The sequence below is a fragment of the Megalobrama amblycephala genome, linkage group LG3 (genome assembly GCF_018812025.1).
Source record: "Megalobrama amblycephala isolate DHTTF-2021 linkage group LG3, ASM1881202v1, whole genome shotgun sequence".
NCBI classification, from domain to species: Eukaryota; Metazoa; Chordata; class Actinopteri; order Cypriniformes; family Xenocyprididae; genus Megalobrama; species Megalobrama amblycephala.
In genome coordinates this window covers 59,507,613-59,531,239 of record NC_063046.1, presented here as the reverse complement: position 1 = coordinate 59,531,239, position 23,627 = coordinate 59,507,613, and the positions used below count along the sequence as shown (strand labels likewise).

The following is a 23,627-nucleotide window of genomic DNA, read 5'->3' as shown; positions in this document are numbered from 1 at the left end:
AAATAATGTATGCATGAAAACATGTCATGTTTTAGGACCTGCTACTATGGTACCTCCATGGCTTTTTTTACATGTACATGGTGTTTTTTTTAAGCATTTTGGAGTACAAACTTAATAAATATGTCTATCACTTAATAATTCCATACATTTTATTGAATTACCATCACTATACCATGATAAGTACTTTTTGCAAGGAGTGCTTTTCCTTATTTTTCTATCAGGCTATACATGTTAAGTAATTAATACAGAGAATAACAATAAATCTCCATCATCACTGCACAAGATTGTGTGGCTTAAAATCAAAAAGTCTTTATTTCACAAATCTGTAATCATAGATAACACTGTATTGGGAAGCTTTTGGAATGGAGATTCTTGGTTTAAAGTCAGACTTTGCATGTATTTGAGTGCCTGCTCCCATTTCCCTAATGAAGTTAGTTCACATTCACTGTTTTCACAAAGTGAGATTTCAGATTTGCCTAAGATGCACGTAAGCTCCCTGTTTTCTAGTCTGCACAATCTTTCCTGGACTGAAGGTTGCTTTTTGGCTATTATCAGTCATGGCAGTCTCAAAGCAAGTGCTTGCTTATTGCTGGATTTCAGTTGTTTTGATGCGGCTTACAACTTGCAAGGACGAATCAGAGGAAAATGGACATCAGAAATATGATTATGGAAGGGAAATTCATGAGGGAATAGTGTACGAGTTTGTTCAGGAGTCCATGCCATGGGGTGAAGCCCATGAGAGATGTGAAAAACAAGGTGGACATCTTCTGAGGGACATGAATGATGAGATTAAGGAGCTCTTACAAAGCCAGTCCAAAGAAACCGGACCGTGGTGGGTCAGTCGGGATTTGATGTTTACAAATTCCTATAGGGGTGAGTAAAGTTCACAGTTTTCCATCTGTAGACCCTCTATACCCTGGTTATAAGTGTCTAAAATAGAGGCTGCTGATGGTGAAAGTTAAATGTGACAGTCTCATGAAAACTTTTAATTGAAGTTTTGTATTCAAATCACTTCTTAGATTTTGTATGGAGGACTTTATTTGATTGGGCAGGGCGATATTTTACCAGGTCAAGATGATGTCTGTGCATTATACTGTTCGTAACACAAAAAACAAACAAGGTTTTACAGTCCGATGCCTTATGAGAACACATAAACCAATGTGTTGATTTTAAGAAGCTATTATTTAATCTCAAGACCTTTTTTTAATCTCCCAAGACCCATATAGTTACATAAACATTGGGGGAAAAAACTGCTGAACCTGTTGAAGAACCTTTATTTTTAGAATATATGGCAAATTGTTTTTTTTACAGGATTTGAGCCAACAAACCCTGTCTCAGATAATGCCAGTGATGTGAATAAAGATGACTTTGCTTGCACCTATATGGTGATGGATCCATTTCAGCTGGTGACCACACCCAACTGCTCTGTGAGCTTTGGCTCCCTCTGCACGCGAGGTACAGAAACGAATCACCCTTCCTCGATGCAAACATAAAACAATATTGTTTGATGGTGTGAATCAGAATAACTGGACAGCACAGACGTGAGATCAGCTACTACACGTGTTCTTTTAAACATGGAGCAGAATTTAATGTTGCAGTTATGCTGTTACAGATTCAAACACAAAACTGAAAAGGAGCCGCAGAGGTCTTACTGACGTGTTAACGTTAATGCAAGGCAATTTAGGTACTACTCAGCTATTGCAGGTTGGTGAGATCATTTTGGTAGTGCCTATGTCTTATTTTAGCAAGGTGCCTCTATAGATCTGTTTTGTGAAAGCAGGCCTCAAAAAAATAATGGGTACAAATAGATTTTGATATAAGGGTTTGAAAAAGCTAAAAGAAAGATTTTATTGTAGAAATATACAAGACCATTTGTCATCTGTGAGCTTGTTTGAAATGGCCTATTAGATGTCAAATGTCTTTCATGAAAGTGTAATATTAACAACTTGATATGGCAAAGTAAAAACAGATTTAGTCTTTTTATAAGAGACTGGATCATAACCAGGATCATAACCTGGATCATAAGTTAAAAAATGGATGTAGGCCCACCCACGTCTTTACAAGAATTGACTTTTACAAAGTAAATCACAATCTCAACTCATGAGCTCCTAACCCTGACTGTCAATCTTGCAGAATGCCAAACAAATGTTGAAGGATTTGGAGACGACAACGGAAGAACTGTCAAAAGACAATAGGGTGATGTATCTATTACATTATTAATATACATGATTGCATGTAGCATTTAAAAATTAGGCTTGAAAATACATTTGTTCTGTTGGCCTGAATGATTTTACTAGCATATTTTATGTGCATGGTAACATTTTTTTTTTTAAAGTTGTTGTTGTTTTACAAAAAAATAAGTTACAGCAAATAATTTAGTAGGCTTTTAATTTGCAATATCCTCATTTGTGATAGCAAGCAAGATAACTTTACCAAATTCAGATAAGCAGAATTTGAAAAACGGGTTCTATAGCAAAGCAGTGTAGCTAAAGGTACACTTTTTTTTGCTCAAAATTAACAAAACCTTCAAATCATCATATCTGTAAATAGAAAAATGTTTCTCTGGCTACACTCTAAAAAATAAAACGTTGGTTCAACAACAACAACAACAAAAAATATGTTAACGTTTTCCACTAGAATTTTTAACTTAAGCCAATTGGGAGAATTACATTAATTCAAAGCAATATTTTGAGTTGATCCAACATAATGTTTTAAGTAAGGTGAAGACGTTTTTTAGCCACAATAGAAACACATTTCTAAGTAACTAACTTACCAAGCACCGCTCGTCACCATGATGGTAACTCTCCAAAAACCCACATTAACAGAAACTCTTCTAAATTAGCATAACAAAACCCTAATTACTGCTAAATCTCCCTTACCATTAATCTTGTGCAAAAAACATTACATAACACTTTATTTTAGCATTTACTCTCCCTTTCAAGTGCCATGGGCAAAGCATGATGGGAAATATAAATCCCAGCCCAGTTTCAGTTAAATTAAAAGAAGTGTTCACACAACTCAAAACAATGAAACGCGTTTACACGTCATCAGATTGTATTTTACATGAACAGAACTTAAAATTAAATACATTTTTGATTAACTGAAAATGTTAAACTATGACAAGTCATGATAGTATATCGAATCAATAGGCATAATTTGTGTGTCATCCAAGCTCAATAAAATAACAATTACAAGTAAAAAGTCTAACAGCATTTCAGAACTTCAGATTTTTTTATTTCACATCAATATATATATTTAAGTAATGACTAAAGGTCCCCTGAATTAGTTTTTAGAGTGTACTTTGACGTGTGTATGGTGTGGGAGTGGCATAAATTAGTTGTCACAACGAGCGAGAAAGGTTGACATGGAGCAGTTAAAGGGTTAGTTCACACAAAAATGAAAATTCTGTCATTAATTACTCACCCTCGTGTCGTTCCACATCCGTAAGACCTTCGTTCATCTTCAGAACACAAAATAAGATATTTTTGATGAAATCTGAGAGGTTTCTGTCTCTCCATAGAGATCCAACGCAACTACCACTCCATGGTCCAGAAAGGTCAGAAAAAGACATCATTAAAGTACTCCTGTGGCTTAAGCTCAATTTATTAAGTGACACAATTGCTTTGTTTGATCAAAAAAACATAATTTACCACTTTATTTACAAAAATATTGATCTGCAATGCACGTTTACAAGAGCACCATGACGCATGCGTTTTGTGTTCATGTGAACACACTTTGGATACTATTATTTTGTAAATAAAGTGGTAATTTATGTATTTTGTGCACAAGCAAAGCACTCGCATCACTTCAAAAAATTAAGGTTAAGCCACTGGAGTCACATGAAGTACTTTAATGATGTTTTTCCTACCTTTCTGTGGCTTGAAGTGGTAGATGCGTGGATCTCTAAGGAGAGACAGAAACCTCTCAGACTTCATCAAAAAGATCTTAATTTGTGTTCCAGAGATGAACAAAGGTCTTATAGATGTGGAACTACATGAGGGTGAGAAATTAATGACAGAATTTTCATTTTTGGGTGAACAAACCCTTTAAATCTCTGACCTCTGGGGAATCACCTGTTTTAAACAAACGGCGAACAGAGGAGAGTCTGCTGGCAAAAAAGAGACAGAGCTCGTATTCAAACAAGAATCAAATGTTGTAAAAGTGACGCAGAGATGACGTTTTTATAACTCCACAGGCAAGTAAAGTATTTTATTGAACAGGTAAATTGCCAAATCTAACAGAGTTCATTGTGAAGCATTATGTATCGTGAAGGGTTATTATGGTTGTTGTAGCGCTGTGCTGGAAATTATTGTCAGGGAAGTACCATGTCTATTAATGGGTAAAGCTACAGTAACATCTAGTCAGCTTGAGATTTTTTCCATCTAAACTTGTTGTATCTCTTAAAGGATTTGTTCACTTTCAAATGAAAATTAGTCCAAGCTTTACTCGCCCTCAAGCCATCCTAGGTGTATATGACTTTTTTCTTTCAGATGAACACAATCTGAGAAATATTAATAAATATCCTGACGCATCCGTGCTTTATAATAGCAGTGAATGGGTCCAACGAGTATGAAGCTGAAGAAAGTGCATGCATCCATTATAACGGCTCCATGTGTTAATAAAGGCCAAAGATCACCGCCTCCTGTATTCAACTTAGGAAGAAAGTTTGCGTAAGTTAAATACGGAAAGCGGTCTGGCGGAAGCTAGATATTTTACTTTACAACGTGTTAAATATGGATATTTTTCTTAGACAAATGCATTGCTTCGCTTCAGAAGGCCGTGTGGAGTATGTTTATGATGCATGGAGGCACTTTCTTGAGCTTCATACTCGTTGGTCCCGTTCACTGCCATTATAAAGCTTGGATGCGTCAGGATATTTATTAATATATCTCCGATTGTGTTCATCAGAAAGAAGAAAGTCATATACACCATGGATGGCTTGAAGTTGAGTGAATCTTGGGCTAATTTTCATTTGAAAGTGAACTAATCCTTTAAGCCTAGTAGTGAATGATTTATGATCAGTAGGATAACCATCTTCATCCGCACAGTCACACAGAGCCGAAGCACAACCAAAACAATGTACTTCCACAAAATGCATGCGGTTTTGTTTTTTAATAATTAGAGGGCCAAAAGTTACATAATATACCTTTAATACCAAACACGTGCCATGCTTTAATACGTGTACATAATCAAATATGAACAGTAAAATTACACCCCAGCATTGGCTCAACAGCCCAAGGAAGAGTTCATTTAGCTGACCTGAACCTCTCTCACACTAGTCCTCACAATATACCATCCTCATATTGTTGATCCTTATATGCGTAATAACACCACTGATAATATTCTCATTGCTTCAAAATCTTTAAACCATATATTCAATTTGTTTTCAGCATAATGCAATGATGTATCAATGTAAATTGTTTTCTTTTACTTCTTAATCGGATAGGTCAAATACCTGCAAAGCATATATGATCACCTACAAAAAAACACTGTAACAGATACAGGCGAGCTTGCTGAAATTGTCAACAGCACCGCAGCCATGCTTTTGTACTCACAAGAGTGTGAACCTGACAACATGGATGATGTAAGTCAAGTTATCAATGGATCAAATTATTATACCTCTTGAGGAAAATTAATGCTTTACACTGTTATATCTGTTCATCTGTGGATATTTATTTTATTCATCAAACAGTTTGAGGATCTTATTACTCTTGCCGGAAACATTTACGCGAAGGCTCTAGCTGATAACGGGAACGTTGTCAAGGAACTTCCAACAGGCACCATTTATGTCACCAGGTCATTATTAGTTGAGTGATTACTGGCCTATGTTATCATATGCAATGGCTCATCAGCTGGGTCTCCACAGGCAAGAATCAAGCACTCTGGGTGGAAAGTCCATTGGTTCAAAGGATGGAGGATATTGCCAACTTCCATCTCTTTCTGCAATGACAGGCCAACTGCCCTCTGGGAGTGTCAATGTTCAGGTGTGGAATTCACTCATTTATCGAAGCCCTCATTTAAAAAAAAAAAAAAAAAAAAAAAAAAAAAAAATCCAATAAGTCAACCTAAAAGCTAAATGAATCCCATTTACTTTCTTAATATAGCATGTTTCTGGTCTTATTGTGCATGATTAATCAGTGCACATTATTCCAAAAGAGAAAAAAGTCTGTCTTCATAATAATGTTTTAACAGTTTTGACATTCTGACATTTTTATCACAATTCCAGGTTTATAACTCACAATTTTTAAATTTTTTAAATCACAATTCCAAGTTTATAACTCACAATTCTGATTTTTTTTCCTCACAATTCCAAGTTTATAACTCACAATTTTGACTTTTTTTCATCCTAATTCCAAGTTTAACTCACAATTCTGATTTTTTTCTTACAATTCCAAGTTTATAACTCACAATTTTGACATTTTTATTCTAGTTTCAAGTTTATAACTCACAATTTTGACATTTTTTCATCTAGTTCCAAGTTTATAACTCGAAATTTTGACATTTTTTCATCCTAATTCCAAGTTTAACTCACAATTCTGATTTTTTCTTACAATTCCAAGTTTATAACACGATTTTGACATTTTTATTCTAATTTCAAGTTTATAACTCACAATTTTGACATTTTTTCATCTAGTTCCAAACTTATAACTCACAATTCAGATATTGTCTTACAATTCCAAGTTTATAACTCACAATTTTGACATTTTTTCATCCTAATTCCAAGTTTAACTGACAATTCTGATTTTTTCTTACAATTCCAAGTTTATAACACGATTTTGACATTTTTATTCTAATTTCGAGTTTATAACTCACAATTTTGACATTTTTTCATCTAGTTCCAAACTTATAACTCACAATTCAGATATTGTCTTACAATTCCAAGTTTATAACTCACAATTTTGACATTTTTTCATCCTAATTCCAAGTTTAACTCACAATTCTGATTTTTTCTTACAATTCCAAGTTTATAACGCACAATTTTGACATTTTTTATTCTAATTTAAAGTTTATAACTCACAATTTTGACATTTTTTAATCCTAATTCCAAGTTTAACTCACATTTCTGATTTTTTCTTATAATTTCAAGTTTATAACTCACAATTTTGACATTTTTTCATCTAGTTCCAAGTTTATAACTCACAATTTTGACATTTTTTTATCCTAATTCCAAGTTTAACTCACAATTCTGATTTTTTCTTACAATTCCAAGTTTATAACTCACAATTTTGACATTTTTTATTCTAATTTCAAGTTTATAACTCACAATTTTGACATTTTTAATCCTAATTCCAAATTTAACTCACATTTCTGATTTTTTCTTATAATTTCAAGTTTATAACTCACAATTTTGACATTTTTTCATCTAGTTCCAAGTTTATAACTCACAATTTTGACATTTTTTATCCTAATTCCAAGTTTAACTCACATTTCTGATTTTTTCTTATAATTCCAAGTTTATAACACGATTTCGACATTTTTATTCTAATTTCAAGTTTATAACTCACAATTTTAATTTTTTTTTCATCTAGTTCCAAGTTTATAACTCACAATTTTGACATTTTTATTCTAATTTCAAGTTTATAACTCACAATTTTGACATTTTTTAATCTAGTTTCAAGTTTATAACTCACAATTTTGACATTTTTTTATCCTAATTCCAAGTTTATAACTCACAATTCAGATATTGTCTTACAATTCCAAGTTTATAACTCACAATTTTGACATTTTTTATCCTAATTCCAAGTTTAACTCACAATTCTGATTTTTTCTTTCAGTTACAAGTTTATAAATCACAATTTTGACATTTTTTATTCTAATTCCAAGTTTATAACTCACAATTCATCTTTTTCCCCACTTCTAAAATCACTCTTCTTTTCAGCTGACTTCTTCAAGCAATCTTATTGTTTTTAACTCCTCCAGTCACCTGTCATATAGAGACCATTTGCAATCATTACCACAATAATGATCAACAATGCCATGGTTTGATGATTAAAAACTTTATTATTACAGCTCTTCCAATTTAAAGAGAATCCAATAGAAATGAAGTCCAACGAAAGCATCACTGGATCAACTTGCAGCTTTTCTTTGCAGAAGGGAAACACTTCAGTCAAATTCACGAATCTTCCAGAGAACATTGAGGTGAAAACAACTTTTTCAGACAGTATTTTCTGTAAAGCTGCCTTGCAACAATAAGTATTGTTTACAAGTGTTGTAAAAATATTTTCATTAAATTTAATTTGTATTTAATTTAATTGGAAGTAATAATTAGCTACTGATACATCTCTCTGTACAGATATATCTGCCTCGGCCTGAAGCGTCTGAGCCCGAAGTTGTGGATATAACCTGGAAAAAAGGTTTTACTGTCACCTCAACGTTCAACATCTCAGATGTAAATGTGACCGTTGTTGTCACAGCCATACCAAATCGAAACATAACTCTCAGTTTTAACTTGTACCCACCCCATGGGGCAAACAACACCTCTTTGAATCAAAGCACTATTGTGACTTACAAAGGTAAAGTTTGGAAAATACATAAATAAAATGAATAGTATTACATGTACTGTTCAAAGAACAGATAGATAAAGACTAAATCATCATTAAAATCACCTTTCCCCTGTCTTATTTTGTGCAATAGATGGTTATCGCTGGCTGATCACCCCTGAGATGATAAAGCAAGTCGATGGGACATGGAAGGTGGAAGTGTTCCCAAATGATTACACCTCAAGTGTGACGCTGACCTTTAAAGTTTCAGTTTTTGTAACCAAGTGCCTGTTTTGGGACACAGATCTTGGAGACTGGAATAGAGAGGGCTGCATGGTAAGACTCCATAATGGCTGCTCATTAAGTATTGTACACTGTCTTTTCGTAACATTTATGATATCTTGTCTGTCCAAAGGTTGGTCCCAATACAATGCCGAACCTAACTCACTGCTTGTGCAACCACACAACGTTCTTTGGGAGCTCCTTCTTTGTGATGCCCAACCAAGTTGATCTGTCCCAGACAGCAGCTTTGTTTTCCACAATAAATGAGAACTATATAGTGGTGGTTTTACTCAGCTGCTTCTTTGCCCTCTACCTTGTGGTTGTAATGTGGGCCTGGTATGCCGACCGCAAAGCTCTGAGAACGGTACGGTATACTCATGTTTACTTAACACACTCATGTGGCTTGAGAGATACACTACAATTTTTACCTAGTGGAGGATAAAACAGCTAAAAAAGTGCCATAAACTTATATTCAAAGGATGGACTAAAGCCAAATTTAGAGATAAAAGAATTACGAGATAAAAACTCACAATTCTGACTTTTTTCTCACAATTCCAAGTTCATATCTCGCAATTCTGACTTTTTCGCAGTTCCGTTTATATCTCACAATTCTGACTTTTTTCTTACAATTCCAAGTTTATATCTCACAATTCTGACTTTTTTCTCACAATTCCAAGTTTATATCTCACAATTCTGACTTTTTTCTCACAATTCCAAGTTTATATCTCACAATTCTGACTTTTTTCTTATAATTCCAAGTATACAACTCACAATTTTGACATTTTTATCACAATTCCAAGTTTATATCTCACAGTTTGAAGTTTATCTCACAATTCTGACTTTTTTCTCACAATTCCAAATTTATAACTCACAATTTTGACTTTGTTTTATCACAATTCCAAGTTTATATCTCATAATTCTGACATTTTCTCACAATTCCAAGTTTTTATCTCACAATTCTGACTTTTTCTCACAATTCCAAGTTTATAACTCACAATTCTGACATTGTTTAATCACAATTCCAAGTTTATAACTCACAATTCACTTTTTTCTCGCAATTCCAAATTTATAACTCACAATTTTGACTTTGTTTTATCACAATTCCAAGTTTATATCTCATAATTCTGACTTTTTCTCGCAATTCCATGTTTTTATCTCACAATTCTCACTTTTTTCTTGCAATTCCAAGTTTATAACTCACAATTCTGACATTGTTTAATCACAATTCCAAGTTTACATCTCTCAATTTTGACATTTTTCTCGCAATTCCAAGTTTATAACTCACAATTTCAACATTTTTCTTGCAATTCCAAGTTTATAATTCACAATTTCAACATTTTTTCTCGCAATTCCAAGTATTTATCTCACAATTTTTATATTTTTTCTCGCAATTCCAAGTTTATAACTTGCAATTTTTATTTTGTTTTATCACAATTCCAAGTTCTAACTAACAATTCTGACTTTTTCCCTCACAATTCCAAGTTTATATTAAGTTTATATATTTTTTTTAATCTTAATTACGAGTTTATAACTCACAGTTCTGACTTTTTTCACAAATGCAAGTTAATATCTTACAATTCCTACTTTTTTCCTTGCAATTGTGAGTTTATATCTTACAGTTCTGACTTTATTTCTCTCAATTCCGAGTTTATGTCTCACAGTTATGAGTTTATATCTAAACCTGGAATTTAATTATATAATAATCGTCCTTGTAGATGCACTAAACTTAACTAGACTGGACTGTAAACACAGGTATGAGGCTTTTGGTTTCAGTTTTTTGTGGTGTGTCCTAGAGCACTAGTAGGACATTGAGAAGATGTTATTAAACAGGTCGCTTTGGCTTGTGCATCAAAGTTACTACAAAAGTGACAAAACATCATTTTTAAATAAATGTGAGCTTTATTTATTTTCAGTGGAGTATGTTTTTTATGTAAATACTTTGACTTCTGAGAAAAATTAATACCCTAGAGTAACCCTGAGTAAAACTAACACACAGAGCAACCACATATATCAACATAGTAAAATATAAAAATCCAGTTGTACATACAACGTACTTCTTACTCCTCTTATATAGGGTTTACTGAGAATGTCTAACAAAACAGAATTTCCATCAGAAATCCACTGATTCCACTGTATCCACTGACATTGATACACCAGGATGCTACTTGCATATGGCTGTAATGTGTTTAAATGCCTGTGTCCACAGCGTAAGATGACTCTTTTAGAGGACAATCATCCATGTGCCCAATACAACTACCTTTTTAATGTGCAGACAGGCCACAGAAGAGGGGCTGGCACCACTGCAAAGGTGATACACACTGTGTCTACCTTGGTCTATATTTCTCAACTTGGGAACTTTTGGGTTTTCAGTGATACTCATTGGTACATTTAGTAGGTGAATTATTAATGTCTTTCCTTTGTCAGGTAAAGGTGACCCTCCAATTCACAGAAGGGCAGAGTGAATCTTACAATTTGTCTGACCCTGAGAAACCAGTGTTTGAGAGGGGAGGCGTGGATGTGTTTCTGCTCAGTATGCCCTTCTCTCTCGGAGAACTGCAGAGCATTGACATATCGCATGACAACTCTGGGAGAAGCCCTGACTGGTAGGTGTCTGTATGTCCCGGCTTTTGCATGTGTTTTCTTATTTTTGCATACTTTAAAATTAGCTGAGTATTTGGTGTTGTTTACTATTCCTTTTGTATTTCATCTAATCTTAAAGGTCCCACTTTATATTAGGTGTTTTTAACTACTTTGTTAGGTACAATGTATTTATTGTGTTGATGTTGTATTGCGAAACACTATTGAGGTGGGATAGGTAGGTAGGGATGAGGTAGGTTTAAGGGTAGGTTAAAGGGTAAGGGAAGGGTCAACAGAAATTAATTACAGCTGTAATTACATGCATATATTAGTTGGGTTGAATTGGGTTGCATACGTTTCACTTCACAATTTGCTCCTCAGGTACTTGGACAAAGTGCAGGTACTGGATTTACAGACACAGGACGTCTCACACTTTCTGTGCTCCACTTGGCTGAGAGGTGAAATGTGCAAGAGGACCTTCAACTCAGCCAAAATGAATGAAATTGCAAGTTTTGGGTAAAAACTTAAACTTACATTCTCACAGAAACTAATTATTCAGCTTACACCTGCATTACCAGTCAAAAGTTTGGACACAGGTACTCATTCTTTAACAGTGCTGGGAGTAACGCGTTACAAGTAACTAGTTTTTTCAAGTAACTAGTTTTTTCAAGTAACTAGTAAAGTAATGCATTACTTTTAAATTTACAAGAAAATACCTGAATTATAATTACAATTTCAAATAAGTAGATTTAGGTTAGGGTTCAGTTTAGTAGAATAAGTTGACATGTAGTTGCAAATTTACTTAAAGTCAGCAGAAAGTCTGTTGAGGAGCATTGAACTTAAGTGTTAGCAGATGTTAAGCTGACAGTCTACTATGTAGTTGCAAAGTTACATATAGTCAGAAGAATGTCTAAAGTGCTCTATCGAAATACAGTGTAACCAACATCAGCACTATACACCGATCAGGCATAACATTATGAGCACCTTCCTAATATTGTGTTGGTCCTCCTTTTGCTGCCAAAACAGCCCTGACCCATCAAGGCATGGACTCCTCTAGACCCCTGAAGGTGTGCTGTGGTATCTGCACCAAGATGTTAGCAGCAGATCCTTTAAGTCTTGTAAGTTGTGAGGTGGAGCCTCCACGGATCGGACTTGTTTGTTTAGCACATCCCACAGATGCTCGATTGGATTGAGATCTGGGGAATTTGGAGGCCAAGTCAACACCTCAAACTCATTGTTGTGCTTCTCAAACCATTCCTGAACCATTTTTGCTTTGTGTCAGGAGCATTATCCTGCTGAAAGAGGCCACAGCCACCAGGAATACCATTTCCATGAAAGGGTGTACATGGTCTACAACAATGCTTAGGTAGGTGGTACGTGTCAAAGTAACATCCACATGGATGGCAGGACCCAAGGTTTCCCAGCAGAACATTGCCCAAAGCATCACACTACCTCCGCCGGCTTGGCTTCTTCCCATAGTGCATCCTGGTGCCATGTGTTCCCCAGGTGAACGACGCACACACACCCGGTCATCCACGTGATGTAAAAGAAAACGTGATTCATCAGACCAGGCCACCTTCTTCCATTGCTTCGTGGTCCAGTTCTGATGCTCACGTGTCCACTGTTGGCTCTTTCGGTGGTGGACAGGGGTCAGCATGGGCACCCTGACTGATCTGCAGCTATGCAGCCCCATACGCAAAAAACTGTGATGCACTGTGTATTCTGACACCTTTCTGTCAGAACCAGCATTAACTTCTTGAGCAATCTGAGCTACAGTAGCTTGTCTGTTGGATCGGACCACACGGACCAGCCTTCACTCCTCATGTGCATCAATGAGTCTTGTCCGCCCATGACCCTGTCTCCAGTTCACCACTGTTCCTTCCTTGGAGCACTTTTGATAGATACTGACCACTGCAGACCGGGAACACCCCACAAGAGCTGCAGTTTTGGAGATGCTCTGACCCAGTCGTCTAGCCATCGCAATTTGGTCCTTGTCAAACTCACTCAAATCCTTACATTTGCTCATTTTTCCTGCTTCTAATAACACATCAACTCTGGGGACAAAATGTTCACTTGCTGCCTAATATATCCACCCACTAACAGGTGCTGTGATGAAGAGATGATCAATGTTATTCACTTCACCTGTCAGTGCTCATAATGTTATGCCTGATCGGTGTATAATTAGCAGAATGTCTACAGTGGACCATCGAAATGTGTAACCAACATCAGCATTCAGTAAATTCAGTACAACAAACTTTTAAGACAATGAGAAACAACCAATCTTTAGAGTGGTAGTGCACATTTTAATATATTTTGAAAATATCAATTTTGCATACATGTACCTTCCTAACTAACCACCCCATCCCAGCAATATCTTCCAGACCCGGACATCCTCTGGCTTCCGGGATGAGCACATCTGGGTGTCGATTGTTGACCCCCCGCGGCGCAGTCCTTTCACACGCGTGCAGAGAGTGTCGTGCTGCATGTCTCTGCTGCTCTGCACCATGGCCATTAACATCATGTTCTGGAACCTTCCTACTGATGCAGAGTCTCCTGTCCTTCTAAAGATAGGTCAGAAAACGTCCCTGCGGCATTTTTCATTTTCTGAAATTATGTAACGCTCAAATGTGACGTCTCATTCTCAACAGCACTTTGATATTTTTATGCAACACATCATGTTTGAGAGAGTTCTGTTCTGTTCAGTTGCTTATTAATTTATGTTCATTACACATATATATTTTATAATATATACAGTACCGGTCAAAAGTTTGGAAACATTACTAAGTTTAGAAACATTTTTGAAAAATGTCTCTTATGCTCATCAAGCCTGCATTTATTTGAACAAAAATACTGAAAAAAACAGTAATATTGTCAAATATTATTACAATTTAAAATAATGGTTTTCTATGTGAATATACTTTAAAACATATAATTTATTTCTGTGTTGGAAAAGTTGAATTTTCAGCATCATTACTCCAGTCTTCAGTGTCACATGATCCTTCAGAAATCATTCTAATATGAAATCATTCTTCAGAAATAATTCCATTATTTTAAATATTTCACAATATTAGTGTTTTATCTGTAGTTTTGATCAAATAAATGTAGGCTTAATGAGCATAAGAGAGTTCTTTCAAAAACATTAAAAATAGTAATGTTTCCAAAATTTATATATATATATATATATATATATATATATATATATATATATATATATATATATATATATATATAGGTTTTTATTTTTTACTAAAAATTTACATCTGTACACAAAAAAAAAAAAATTATTGAATTTTACAGGCTCTTTTGAACTGACATGGCAGGAGTTCATGGTAGCCGTAGAGAGCGGCCTTTTCATGTTCCCCATCAACATCCTCATCATTACTATCTTCAGACACATTAAACCACGCTTTCTTCGTAACAAAGACAAGGCTGACTCCTCCAAGAAAACAACAACAGCTGCTTCTGTGTCTATGAACACTATCATGAAGGTTCTTGCAGCAGTAGTTCTGTAGCATAATAACTCTAATAATGCTTGCCGGTGAGTTGAATGCTGTACTGTTATGAGTGAATGTTCTGTTCTTACTCTTAGGAAACCATAGGACTTTTAAATCATCTCAGCAAAAGCCCCAAAAACATGCTGGCTGCCAAAGAGATACGGCCTGAGACAAGTGGTGATCTTTTCTGGGCCCTGAATAAAGTGAATGACGTCCTTCAGATTATGCAAGGTTCCTTGATCAGTACTACATACATTTCATTTTTCTGTGCTATATTTAGCATTATGTCAGTGTCATTTACTCATGATACATATTACTCAAATCAGTGTTATTTTAGGATAACTGAGATACTATAATAGTTTTTATTAATATTTTAAATTAGTTTACAGTTATGTAATGCCTCTGACTTATAGCAGCACTAATTTTATTTCTTCCATGGAAGTCGTTGACTTGTCCATATGACTTGTGTGCTGTCTTCTGAACTTATGCGAAGGCTTTGTGTGAGTTTTTTTTTAACTAGCTGTAACCACAAGCGACGAATGACAAAACATTACAAAATATAAACAATCATTACTACTGTAGCAGGCTGAGAGTTTGGGGCGTGGTTACTGTAACAGGCTGAGAGTTTGGGGTGTGGCTACTGTAGCAGCCTGAGAGTTTGGGGCGTGGCTACTGTAACAGGCTGAGAGTTTGGGGTGTGGCTACTGTAGCAGGCTGAGAGTTTGGGGCGTGGCTACTGTAGCAGGCTGAGAGTTTGGGGTGTGGTTACTGTAACAGGCTGAGAGATTGGGGTGTGGCTACTGTAGCAGGCTGAGAGTTTGGGGCGTGGCTACTGTAGCAGGCTGAGAGTTTGGGGCGTGGCTCCTGTAGTTGGGGCGGTTGGGGCGTGGCTACTGTAGCAGGCTGAGAGTTTGGGCCGTGGTTACTGTAACAGGCTGAGAGTTTGGGGTGTGGCTACTGTAGTAGGCTGAGAGTTTGGGGCGTGGCTACTGTAGCAGGCTGAGAGTTTGGGGTGTGGCTACTGTAGCAGGCTGAGAGTTTGGGGCGTGGCTACTGTAGCAGGCTGAGAGTTTGGGGTGTGGCTACTGTAGCAGGCTGAGAGTTTGGGGTGTGGCTACTGTAGCAGGCTGAGAGTTTGGGGCGTGGCTACTGTAGTGGGGGCGGTTGGGGCGTGGCTACTGTAGCAGGCTGAGAGTTTGGGGCGTGGCTACTGTAACAGGCTGAGAGTTTGGGGTGTGGCTACTGTAGCAGCCTGAGAGTTTGGGGCGTGGTTACTGTAACAGGCTGAGAGTTTGGGGTGTGGCTACTGTAGCAGCCTGAGAGTTTGGGGCGTGGCTACTGTAACAGGCTGAGAGTTTGGGGTGTGGCTACTGTAGCAGGCTGAGAGTTTGGGGCGTGGCTACTGTAGCAGGCTGAGAGTTTGGGGTGTGGTTACTGTAACAGGCTGAGAGATTGGGGTGTGGCTACTGTAGCAGGCTGAGAGTTTGGGGCGTGGCTACTGTAGCAGGCTGAGAGTTTGGGGCGTGGCTCCTGTAGTGGGGGCGGTTGGGGCGTGGCTACTGTAGCAGGCTGAGAGTTTGGGCCGTGGTTACTGTAACAGGCTGAGAGTTTGGGGTGTGGCTACTGTAGTAGGCTGAGAGTTTGGGGCGTGGCTACTGTAGCAGGCTGAGAGTTTGGGGTGTGGCTACTGTAGCAGGCTGAGAGTTTGGGGCGTGGCTACTGTAGCAGGCTGAGAGTTTGGGGTGTGGCTACTGTAGCAGGCTGAGAGTTTGGGGTGTGGCTACTGTAGCAGGCTGAGAGTTTGGGGCGTGGCTACTGTAGTGGGGGCGGTTGGGGCGTGGCTACTGTAGCAGGCTGAGAGTTTGGGGCGTGGCTACTGCAGCAGGCTGAGAGTTTGGGGCGTGGCTACTGTAATGGGGGCGGTTGGGGCGTGGCTACTGTAACAGGCTGAGAGTTTGGGGCGTTGTTACTGTAGCAGGCTGAGAGTTTGGGCGTGGCTACTGTAGCAGGCTGAGAGTTTGGGCGTGGCTACTGTAGCAGGCTGAGAGTTTGGGGCGTGGCTACTGTAGCGGGGGCGGTTGGGACATGTCTACTGTAACAGGGGGAGAGTTTGGGGCGTGGCTACTGTAGCAGGGGGGTTGGGACATGTCTATTGTAACAGGGGGAGAGTTTGGGGCGTGGCTACTGTAGCAGGTGGAGAGTTTGGGGCGTGGCTACTGTAACGGGGAGTGGGTTGAGGGCGTGGCTACTGTGGTGGGGGCGTGGCTACTGTAGCAGGCTGAGAGTTTGGGCGTGGCTACTGTAGTAGGCTGAGAGTTTGGGGCGTGGCTACTGTAGCGGGGGGTGGGTGTGGCTACTGTAACAGGCTGAGAATTTGGGGTGTGGTTACTGTAGCAGGCTGAGAGTTTGGGCCGTGGCTACTGTAGCGGGGGGGTGGGTGTGGCTACTGTAACAGGCTGAGAATTTGGGGCGTGGCTACTGTAGCAGGGGAGAGTTTGGGTCATGGCTACTGTAGCAGGCTGAGAGTTTGGGGCGTTGTTACTGTAGCAGGCTGAGAGCGTGGCTACTGTAGCGGGGGCGGTTGGGACATGTCTACTGTAACAGGGGGAGAGTTTGGGGCGTGGCTACTGTAGCGGGGGCGGTTGGGACATGTCTACTGTAACAGGGGGAGAGTTTGGGGCGTGGCTACTGTAGCGGGGGGTGGGTGTGGCTACTGTAACAGGCTGAGAATTTGGGGCGTGGCTACTGTAGCAGGGGAGAGTTTGGGTCATGGCTACTGTAGCAGGCTGAGAGTTTGGGGCGTTGTTACTGTAGCAGGCTGAGAGTTTGGGCGTGGCTACTGTAGCAGGCTGAGAGTTTGGACGTGGCTACTGTAGCAGGCTGAGAGTTTGGGGCGTGGCTACTGTAGCGGGGGCGGTTGGGACATGTCTACTGTAACAGGGGAGAGTTTGGGGCGTGGCTACTGTAGCAGGGGGGTTGGGACATGTCTATTGTAACAGGGGGAGAGTTTGGGGCGTGGCTACTGTAGCAGGTGGAGAGTTTGGGGCGTGGCTACTGTAACGGGGAGTGGGTTGAGGGCGTGGCTACTGTGGTGGGGGCGTGGCTATTGTAGCAGGCTGAGAGTTTGGGCGTGGCTACTGTAGTAGGCTGAGAGTTTGGGGCGTGGCTACTGTAGCGGGGGGGTGGGTGTGGCTACTGTAACAGGCTGAGAATTTGGGGTGTGGTTACTGTAGCAGGCTGAGAGTTTGGGCCGTGGCTACTGTAGCGGGGGGGTGGGTGTGGCTACTGTAACAGGCTGAGAATTTGGGGCGTGGCTATTGTAGCAGGGGAGAGTTTGGGTCATGGCTACTGTAGCAGGCTGAGAGTTTGGGGCGTGGCTACTGTAGCAGGCTGAGAGTTTGGGCGTGGCTACTGTAGCAGGTGGAGAGTTTGGGGCGTGGCTACTGTAACAGGGAGTGGGTTGAGGGCGTGGCTACTGTGGTGGGGGCGTGGCTACTGTAGCAGGCTGAGAGTTTGGGCGTGGCTACTGTAGTAGGCTGAGAGTTTGGGGCGTGGCTACTGTAGCGGGGGGGTGGGTGTGGCTACTGTAACAGGCTGAGAATTTGGGGTGTGGTTACTGTAGCAGGCTGAGAGTTTGGGCCGTGGCTACTGTAGCGGGGGGGTGGGTGTGGCTACTGTAACAGGCTGAGAATTTGGGGCGTGGCTATTGTAGCAGGGGAGAGTTTGGGTCATGGCTACTGTAGCAGGCTGAGAGTTTGGGGCGTGGCTACTGTAGCAGGCTGAGAGTTTGGGCGTGGCTACTGTAGCAGGCTGAGAGTTTGGGGCGTGGTTACTGTAACAGGCTGAGAGTTTGGGGCGTGGCTACTGTAGCAGGCTGAGAGTTTGGGGCGTGGCTACTGTAGCAGGCTGAGAGATTGGGGCGTGGCTACTGTAACAGGCTGAGAGTTTGGGTGTGGCTACTGTAGCAGGCTGAGAGTTTGGGGCGTGGCTACTGTAGCAGGCTGAGAGTTTGGGGCCTGGCTACTGTAGCAGGCTGAGAGTTTGGGGCGTGGCTACTGTAGCAGGGGAGAGTTTGGGGCCTGGCTACTGTAGCAGGCTGAGAGTTTGGGGCATGGCTACTGTAGTGGGGGCGGTTGGGGCGTGGCTACTGTAGCAGGCTGAGAGTTTGGAGCGTGGCTACTGTAGCAGGCTGAGAGTTTGAGGCGTGGCTAGCAGGGGGAGAGTTTGAGGCGTGGCTACTGTAGCAGGGGAGAGTTTGGGCGTGGCTACTGTAGCAGGTCGAGAGTTTGGAGCGTGGCTACTGTAGCAGGCTGAGAGTTTGGGGCGTGGCTAGCAGGGGGAGAGTTTGAGGCGTTGCTACTGTAGCAGGCTGAGAGTTTGGGGCGTGGCTACTGTAGCAGGGGAGAGTTTGGGCGTGGCTACTGTAGCAGGCAGAGAGTTTGGAGCGTGGCTACTGTAGCAGGCTGAGAGTTTGAGGCGTGGCTAGCAGGGGGAGAGTTTGAGGCGTGGCTACTGTAGCAGGCTGAGAGTTTGGGGCGTGGCTACTGTAGCAGGGGAGAGATTGGGGCGTGGCTACCGTAGCAGGCCGAGAGTTTGGAGCGTGGCTACTGTAGCAGGCTGAGAGTTTGGGGTGTGGCTACTGTAGCAGGCTGAGAGTTTGGGGCGTGGCTACTGTAGCAGGAGGAGAGTTTGGAGCATGGCTACTGTAGTAGGCTGAGAGTTTGGGGCGTGGCTACTGTAGCAGGCCGAGAGTTTGGAGCGTGGCTACTGTAGCAGGCTGAGAGTTTGGGGTGTGGCTACTGTAGCAGGCTGAGAGTTTGGGGCGTGGCTACTGTAGCAGGAGGAGAGTTTGGAGCATGGCTACTGTAGTAGGCTGAGAGTTTAGGACTTTTATTGAAAGTAGCCTACTTTTACCTGTTGAGACAAGCCTTCTCAAGCACCCGTAAGAGCTGTGTGACGTGTGTAAGGAGTGTTTGCAAGGTTAATTTTGTAACTCCTAGTGTCGCAGGTGCCTAGTGTCGCAGAAACTACATACTTCACCTTTAAGTACTCTTTCATTATGTGCATATTTTATACTATACAGGGACTCATCATAGCTCTGTTGTGTGTTCCCATTCAGTGGAAATTGTTGGTGACCGTCATTGGTCGTACTGCAGCCGCTTCGTGTTCTATTCGCTGAGCCACATTTCTCGCCTACTGGAGCATGTGGGAGAAAAGGGTTATTTTCTTAATGAAGAGCTTCGGGAGGCACGGGGGACAGTCGGTGTTCTGCTGAAGAAGGCTGAAATGGCGTCTCTCCAGCATACTTCCCAAAGGTCAGGACTGTCACCTCTGCAACCTGTTGTAAATGATACATTTTTTTTACTAGACAACTCAATACCTTGTAGGAAGTGCTGTTATTCTTTTTGTTTTGATCTTTGTCTTTCCATGTTCTTAGGTGCTATAATTCTCACATTGTTTTTTTTACTTTCCTTTTTGATTGGTTACTAGCCCATTTCCATATTTCACTATCAATCTCAATTCAATGCATTTTGCATGAACTGTTTAGTTGCTTTTAAACTTAGAGCTGGTTCTTTGAAATATACTAAGCAGATGAAATGCAAGATTTCTGTTTCTTCTGTTAAAATAGATGTTTTTTGTTTGTTTGTTTGTGAATTTTGTTCCAGTACGCCAATTGTGCAAGTACAGAAGAAGAAACAGGGTTGGTGGTTACCTTGGTGGTTTCTTTTTATTGGCTGGATCCTGCTTTTTGCCATGAGCGCGCTTTCCACCTTCTTTACCCTGTTTTATGGCTTCCAGTACGGAAGGGAGTCGTCCATACAGTGGGTGATCACTCTTACATTATCGCTTGTCCAAAGCATCTTCATCTTGCAGCCCCTTAAGGTGAGAACCAGGGTGATTACTGGGGTCTTCTTCTCAGGAAAATAATCTTGAGAAGCTGGAGACTTACAGGAATAGCTCACCCAAAAATGATGAAAGTGACCAAAGGCTGTCAAGCTCAAAAATGACAAAAGAGCCTGATATAGCTACTCACGGCAAAGTTCTTTTTGATTCTTTCGGTTCTTTGGTTCCTTAGTGATAAAAAGAAGTTTGAAATATGTGACCAGCAGTTTAATGTTAGTGAACATTTCGGCACTCTTTCAATTAGAAATACAACTGTGTGTTCATGTTTTACTCACGTCTGACCTCGACAGACTGAACAGAAGAAATTAACCGGAAAAAATGTCCATGTCAAAGGAAAGTTTGATATTTTCTGGAAAGTTCGCTTTGGCAAGCTTGTTTCAGACTCCAAACAAAATGAATTTTGACCTGATCATGTTCGAAATGACGTCACACCAGTATGTTCTTCGATTTCACTTGAAATATAATTATAGTAGTCTATATAATTTGTGGACTACATATTCATCTTAAAACAAACCTCAAAATTCTTCAAATGTTGTAATTCATTGTAAATCTTCCTCTGACTAGTAATTGAATAATGCATTCTTAAGTACTGAGTAATGGGTATGAATGAATATGAATGAGTGAATACATTTCTATTTTTGGGTGAAATATTCCTTTAAGTCTCTGTTTGCTCTCAATTTCATTTATTTTGATTTCTGGGAGAAACAATTGAGATCACTATTCTCTTTCATAACTGTTGTGGATGACAGGTGATATTTGTGGCAATCTTCTTTGCCATGATCCTGAGGCCAGTAGCTGTGGAGAACAATGAGGAGGTTGAACTGCTCCTGCAGGGTGAGAACATGCAAACAAAAAAACAAAATAACCATTCCCGTGCCAATATCAGAACAGTATTACCGTATTATTACTAATGCCTTATTGCCATTTTACAGAGCAAAAGGAAAAATGTGAGGAATACTCTGGGAGATCAATATCCTGATTTTGTCGTGCCTCAAATTCAAATTGAGAAGGAAGATGCTTGGTTTGAGATCTCATCAAACTCACCCAATTTTATTCTAGATTTTGGTGTTGGGAACAGAGGATGCCATTTTCATAACTATGTAAATGACTGGCGTCTCACTGTCTCTTGCAGTTTATAATCCATTTGTGTAGGCAGACTTTATTTTTCATGTTTGTATTTTAGTAAGATACCTATATGTACAGAACTTTGTGTCAAAAATGTTATTATTTAGTCTATACTGTTACAATAACAATGGTCTATAGTTCAACACACTCATCAAGTTTTATTTTTGCTCAAATCAAAAAACAAAAGTGGGTTTTCTAATAGACCATAGCAATAATGTTATTTGAAAAAGAAAATGTCAGCTGTCATATCGGGATTATTTTAAAAAAGACTGTCTGAAAATATATGAATAGATCTACATGTTGGTGGTCAGTATCATTCTAGACATTGCAGTTTTTCTTTAAATTACTAGAAGATCAGATTCTCATAACACTCACATTTTGTTTCTGCTGTAATTGTTGACATTTGCGAAGTGTAATCTCTGAGTGTCGATTTTGAAAATATAAATTACTGAATATTCACTATTATGTCTCAGTTAACTCCATAAATGCTCTGCAAAAATGTATTTTAGTATACCTTCAATAAAAATTTATTTTCCAGTGCATTTCTGTGTATTAATCAAATTATATTTGACATTCAATGCAAATATATGATCAAAGGAATAGTGCAGCGTTAAAGTACACTACTGTTCAAAACTACTGCTGTAATTGCCACTTTTTGGGTGGAAGCAAAAACATGCTGTTGTGTGTATCTTTAAATGCAAATGAGCTGCTGCTCCCCACCCCCCTTTTCAGAAGAGGGCGGAGCCTTTACAGCTCATACACACACCTGAAGCATATTGCACGTCGTGTGAGCACTAAACTAAGTTCTCCGTCTCTGTTCTTAAACAGTCAAATACACACAAAGGTTACATAAACACAGTCGGTTATGTCTGTGAATGTAAACAGCTGGGAAAGAAATCACATGTGTATATTAGACCTGTGTATTAAAGTGGCAGCAGCCGAATATTCAGTATACCTGCTGCTGTCTATGCTGTTAATGTAAATCAAACAACCTCAATCTCTCACTGCTTCTGACTGAATAACTTCAGTAGCTTTAATAAGAATCAATATCATACTTTAACGCTACTGGTAAATGCTCTGGCGAGGAGATAAATATGGTGGACTGAGTACGGCTTTACGAAATCCTTTACAAAACAGAAATATAATTCAAGTATAATTAAGTGATGTTCAAATATACTTTTTTGTGCTCACATAATTTCTACAAAAAACATGTTTGGCTTTCATCTGTAGGGAAAAAAGTAAGGCCAGTAAGCTATATTTAATATTTATCTATTTAAAAAAAAAAAAAAAAAATCAAAGAAAAATGTAATAAACAGTTCTGACACAACTATTTAATGTCATGTTGGATGCTTAAATCTGGATTCTGATCTAAAGCATTACTAAAACCTTTTAAAAATGTTCTGAAACCATGATACTTTGTGTAAAAATATTGTATTATACATGCTGAGGCATATTCCCTTCTTTGTTTAGTATGAGGTTTTAGCCGGATACCTGTATCGCATGTTTGCATCGTTTCCAAAACTTTGAGATTAAGACCTATTCCACTTGGTGGTTACATCTGAAATGGGGGTTTGTTCAAAAAGAAAAACGATGTGTTATCTGGCTTAGTTATATTTTAAAAACAACCATTTTGTCTTAAAAAAACATTGTGTCAAAAGAATTTGGTAGCATGATTCTCGTTTCATCATGTATTAACTCCATATTTATCAGGCTGATAAAAGCAGTGTGAACCTTTGTAGAAATAAGAAAAGAACATTTTATAAAA

The 23,627-nt window shown here is 39.3% G+C and overlaps 1 protein-coding gene across 1 annotated transcript; it reads left to right on the top strand.

Annotated features, from left to right (window-relative positions):
* Positions 1-533: 533 nt before the first annotated feature.
* On the top strand, positions 534-22,396 carry LOC125265804 (polycystic kidney disease protein 1-like 2). Its single transcript, XM_048186300.1, has 21 exons — positions 534-873; positions 1,312-1,455; positions 1,613-1,704; positions 2,134-2,196; positions 5,447-5,584; positions 5,693-5,796; positions 5,867-5,984; positions 8,011-8,139; positions 8,294-8,513; positions 8,635-8,816; positions 8,896-9,126; positions 10,969-11,070; positions 11,187-11,365; positions 11,721-11,855; positions 13,708-13,910; positions 14,637-14,827; positions 14,929-15,064; positions 19,953-20,148; positions 20,500-20,716; positions 21,487-21,571; positions 21,670-22,396. The coding sequence occupies exons 1-21, from the start codon at positions 558-560 to the stop codon at positions 21,714-21,716; spliced, it is 3,228 nt and encodes a 1,075-aa protein (XP_048042257.1). The 5' UTR covers positions 534-557; the 3' UTR covers positions 21,717-22,396.
* Positions 22,397-23,627: the final 1,231 nt, after the last annotated feature.

Excerpts from the sequence above, each read along its gene's own strand:
- LOC125265804 (XM_048186300.1), top strand. The coding sequence starts at position 558 with ATGGCAGTCTCAAAGCAAGTGCTTGCTTATTGCTGGATTTCAGTTGTT. Across the intron at positions 20,149-20,499 it reads CTCCAGCATACTTCCCAAAG|TACGCCAATTGTGCAAGTAC; the intron begins GTCAGGACTGTC and ends ATTTTGTTCCAG. Across the intron at positions 21,572-21,669 it reads GGTTGAACTGCTCCTGCAGG|AGCAAAAGGAAAAATGTGAG; the intron begins GTGAGAACATGC and ends GCCATTTTACAG.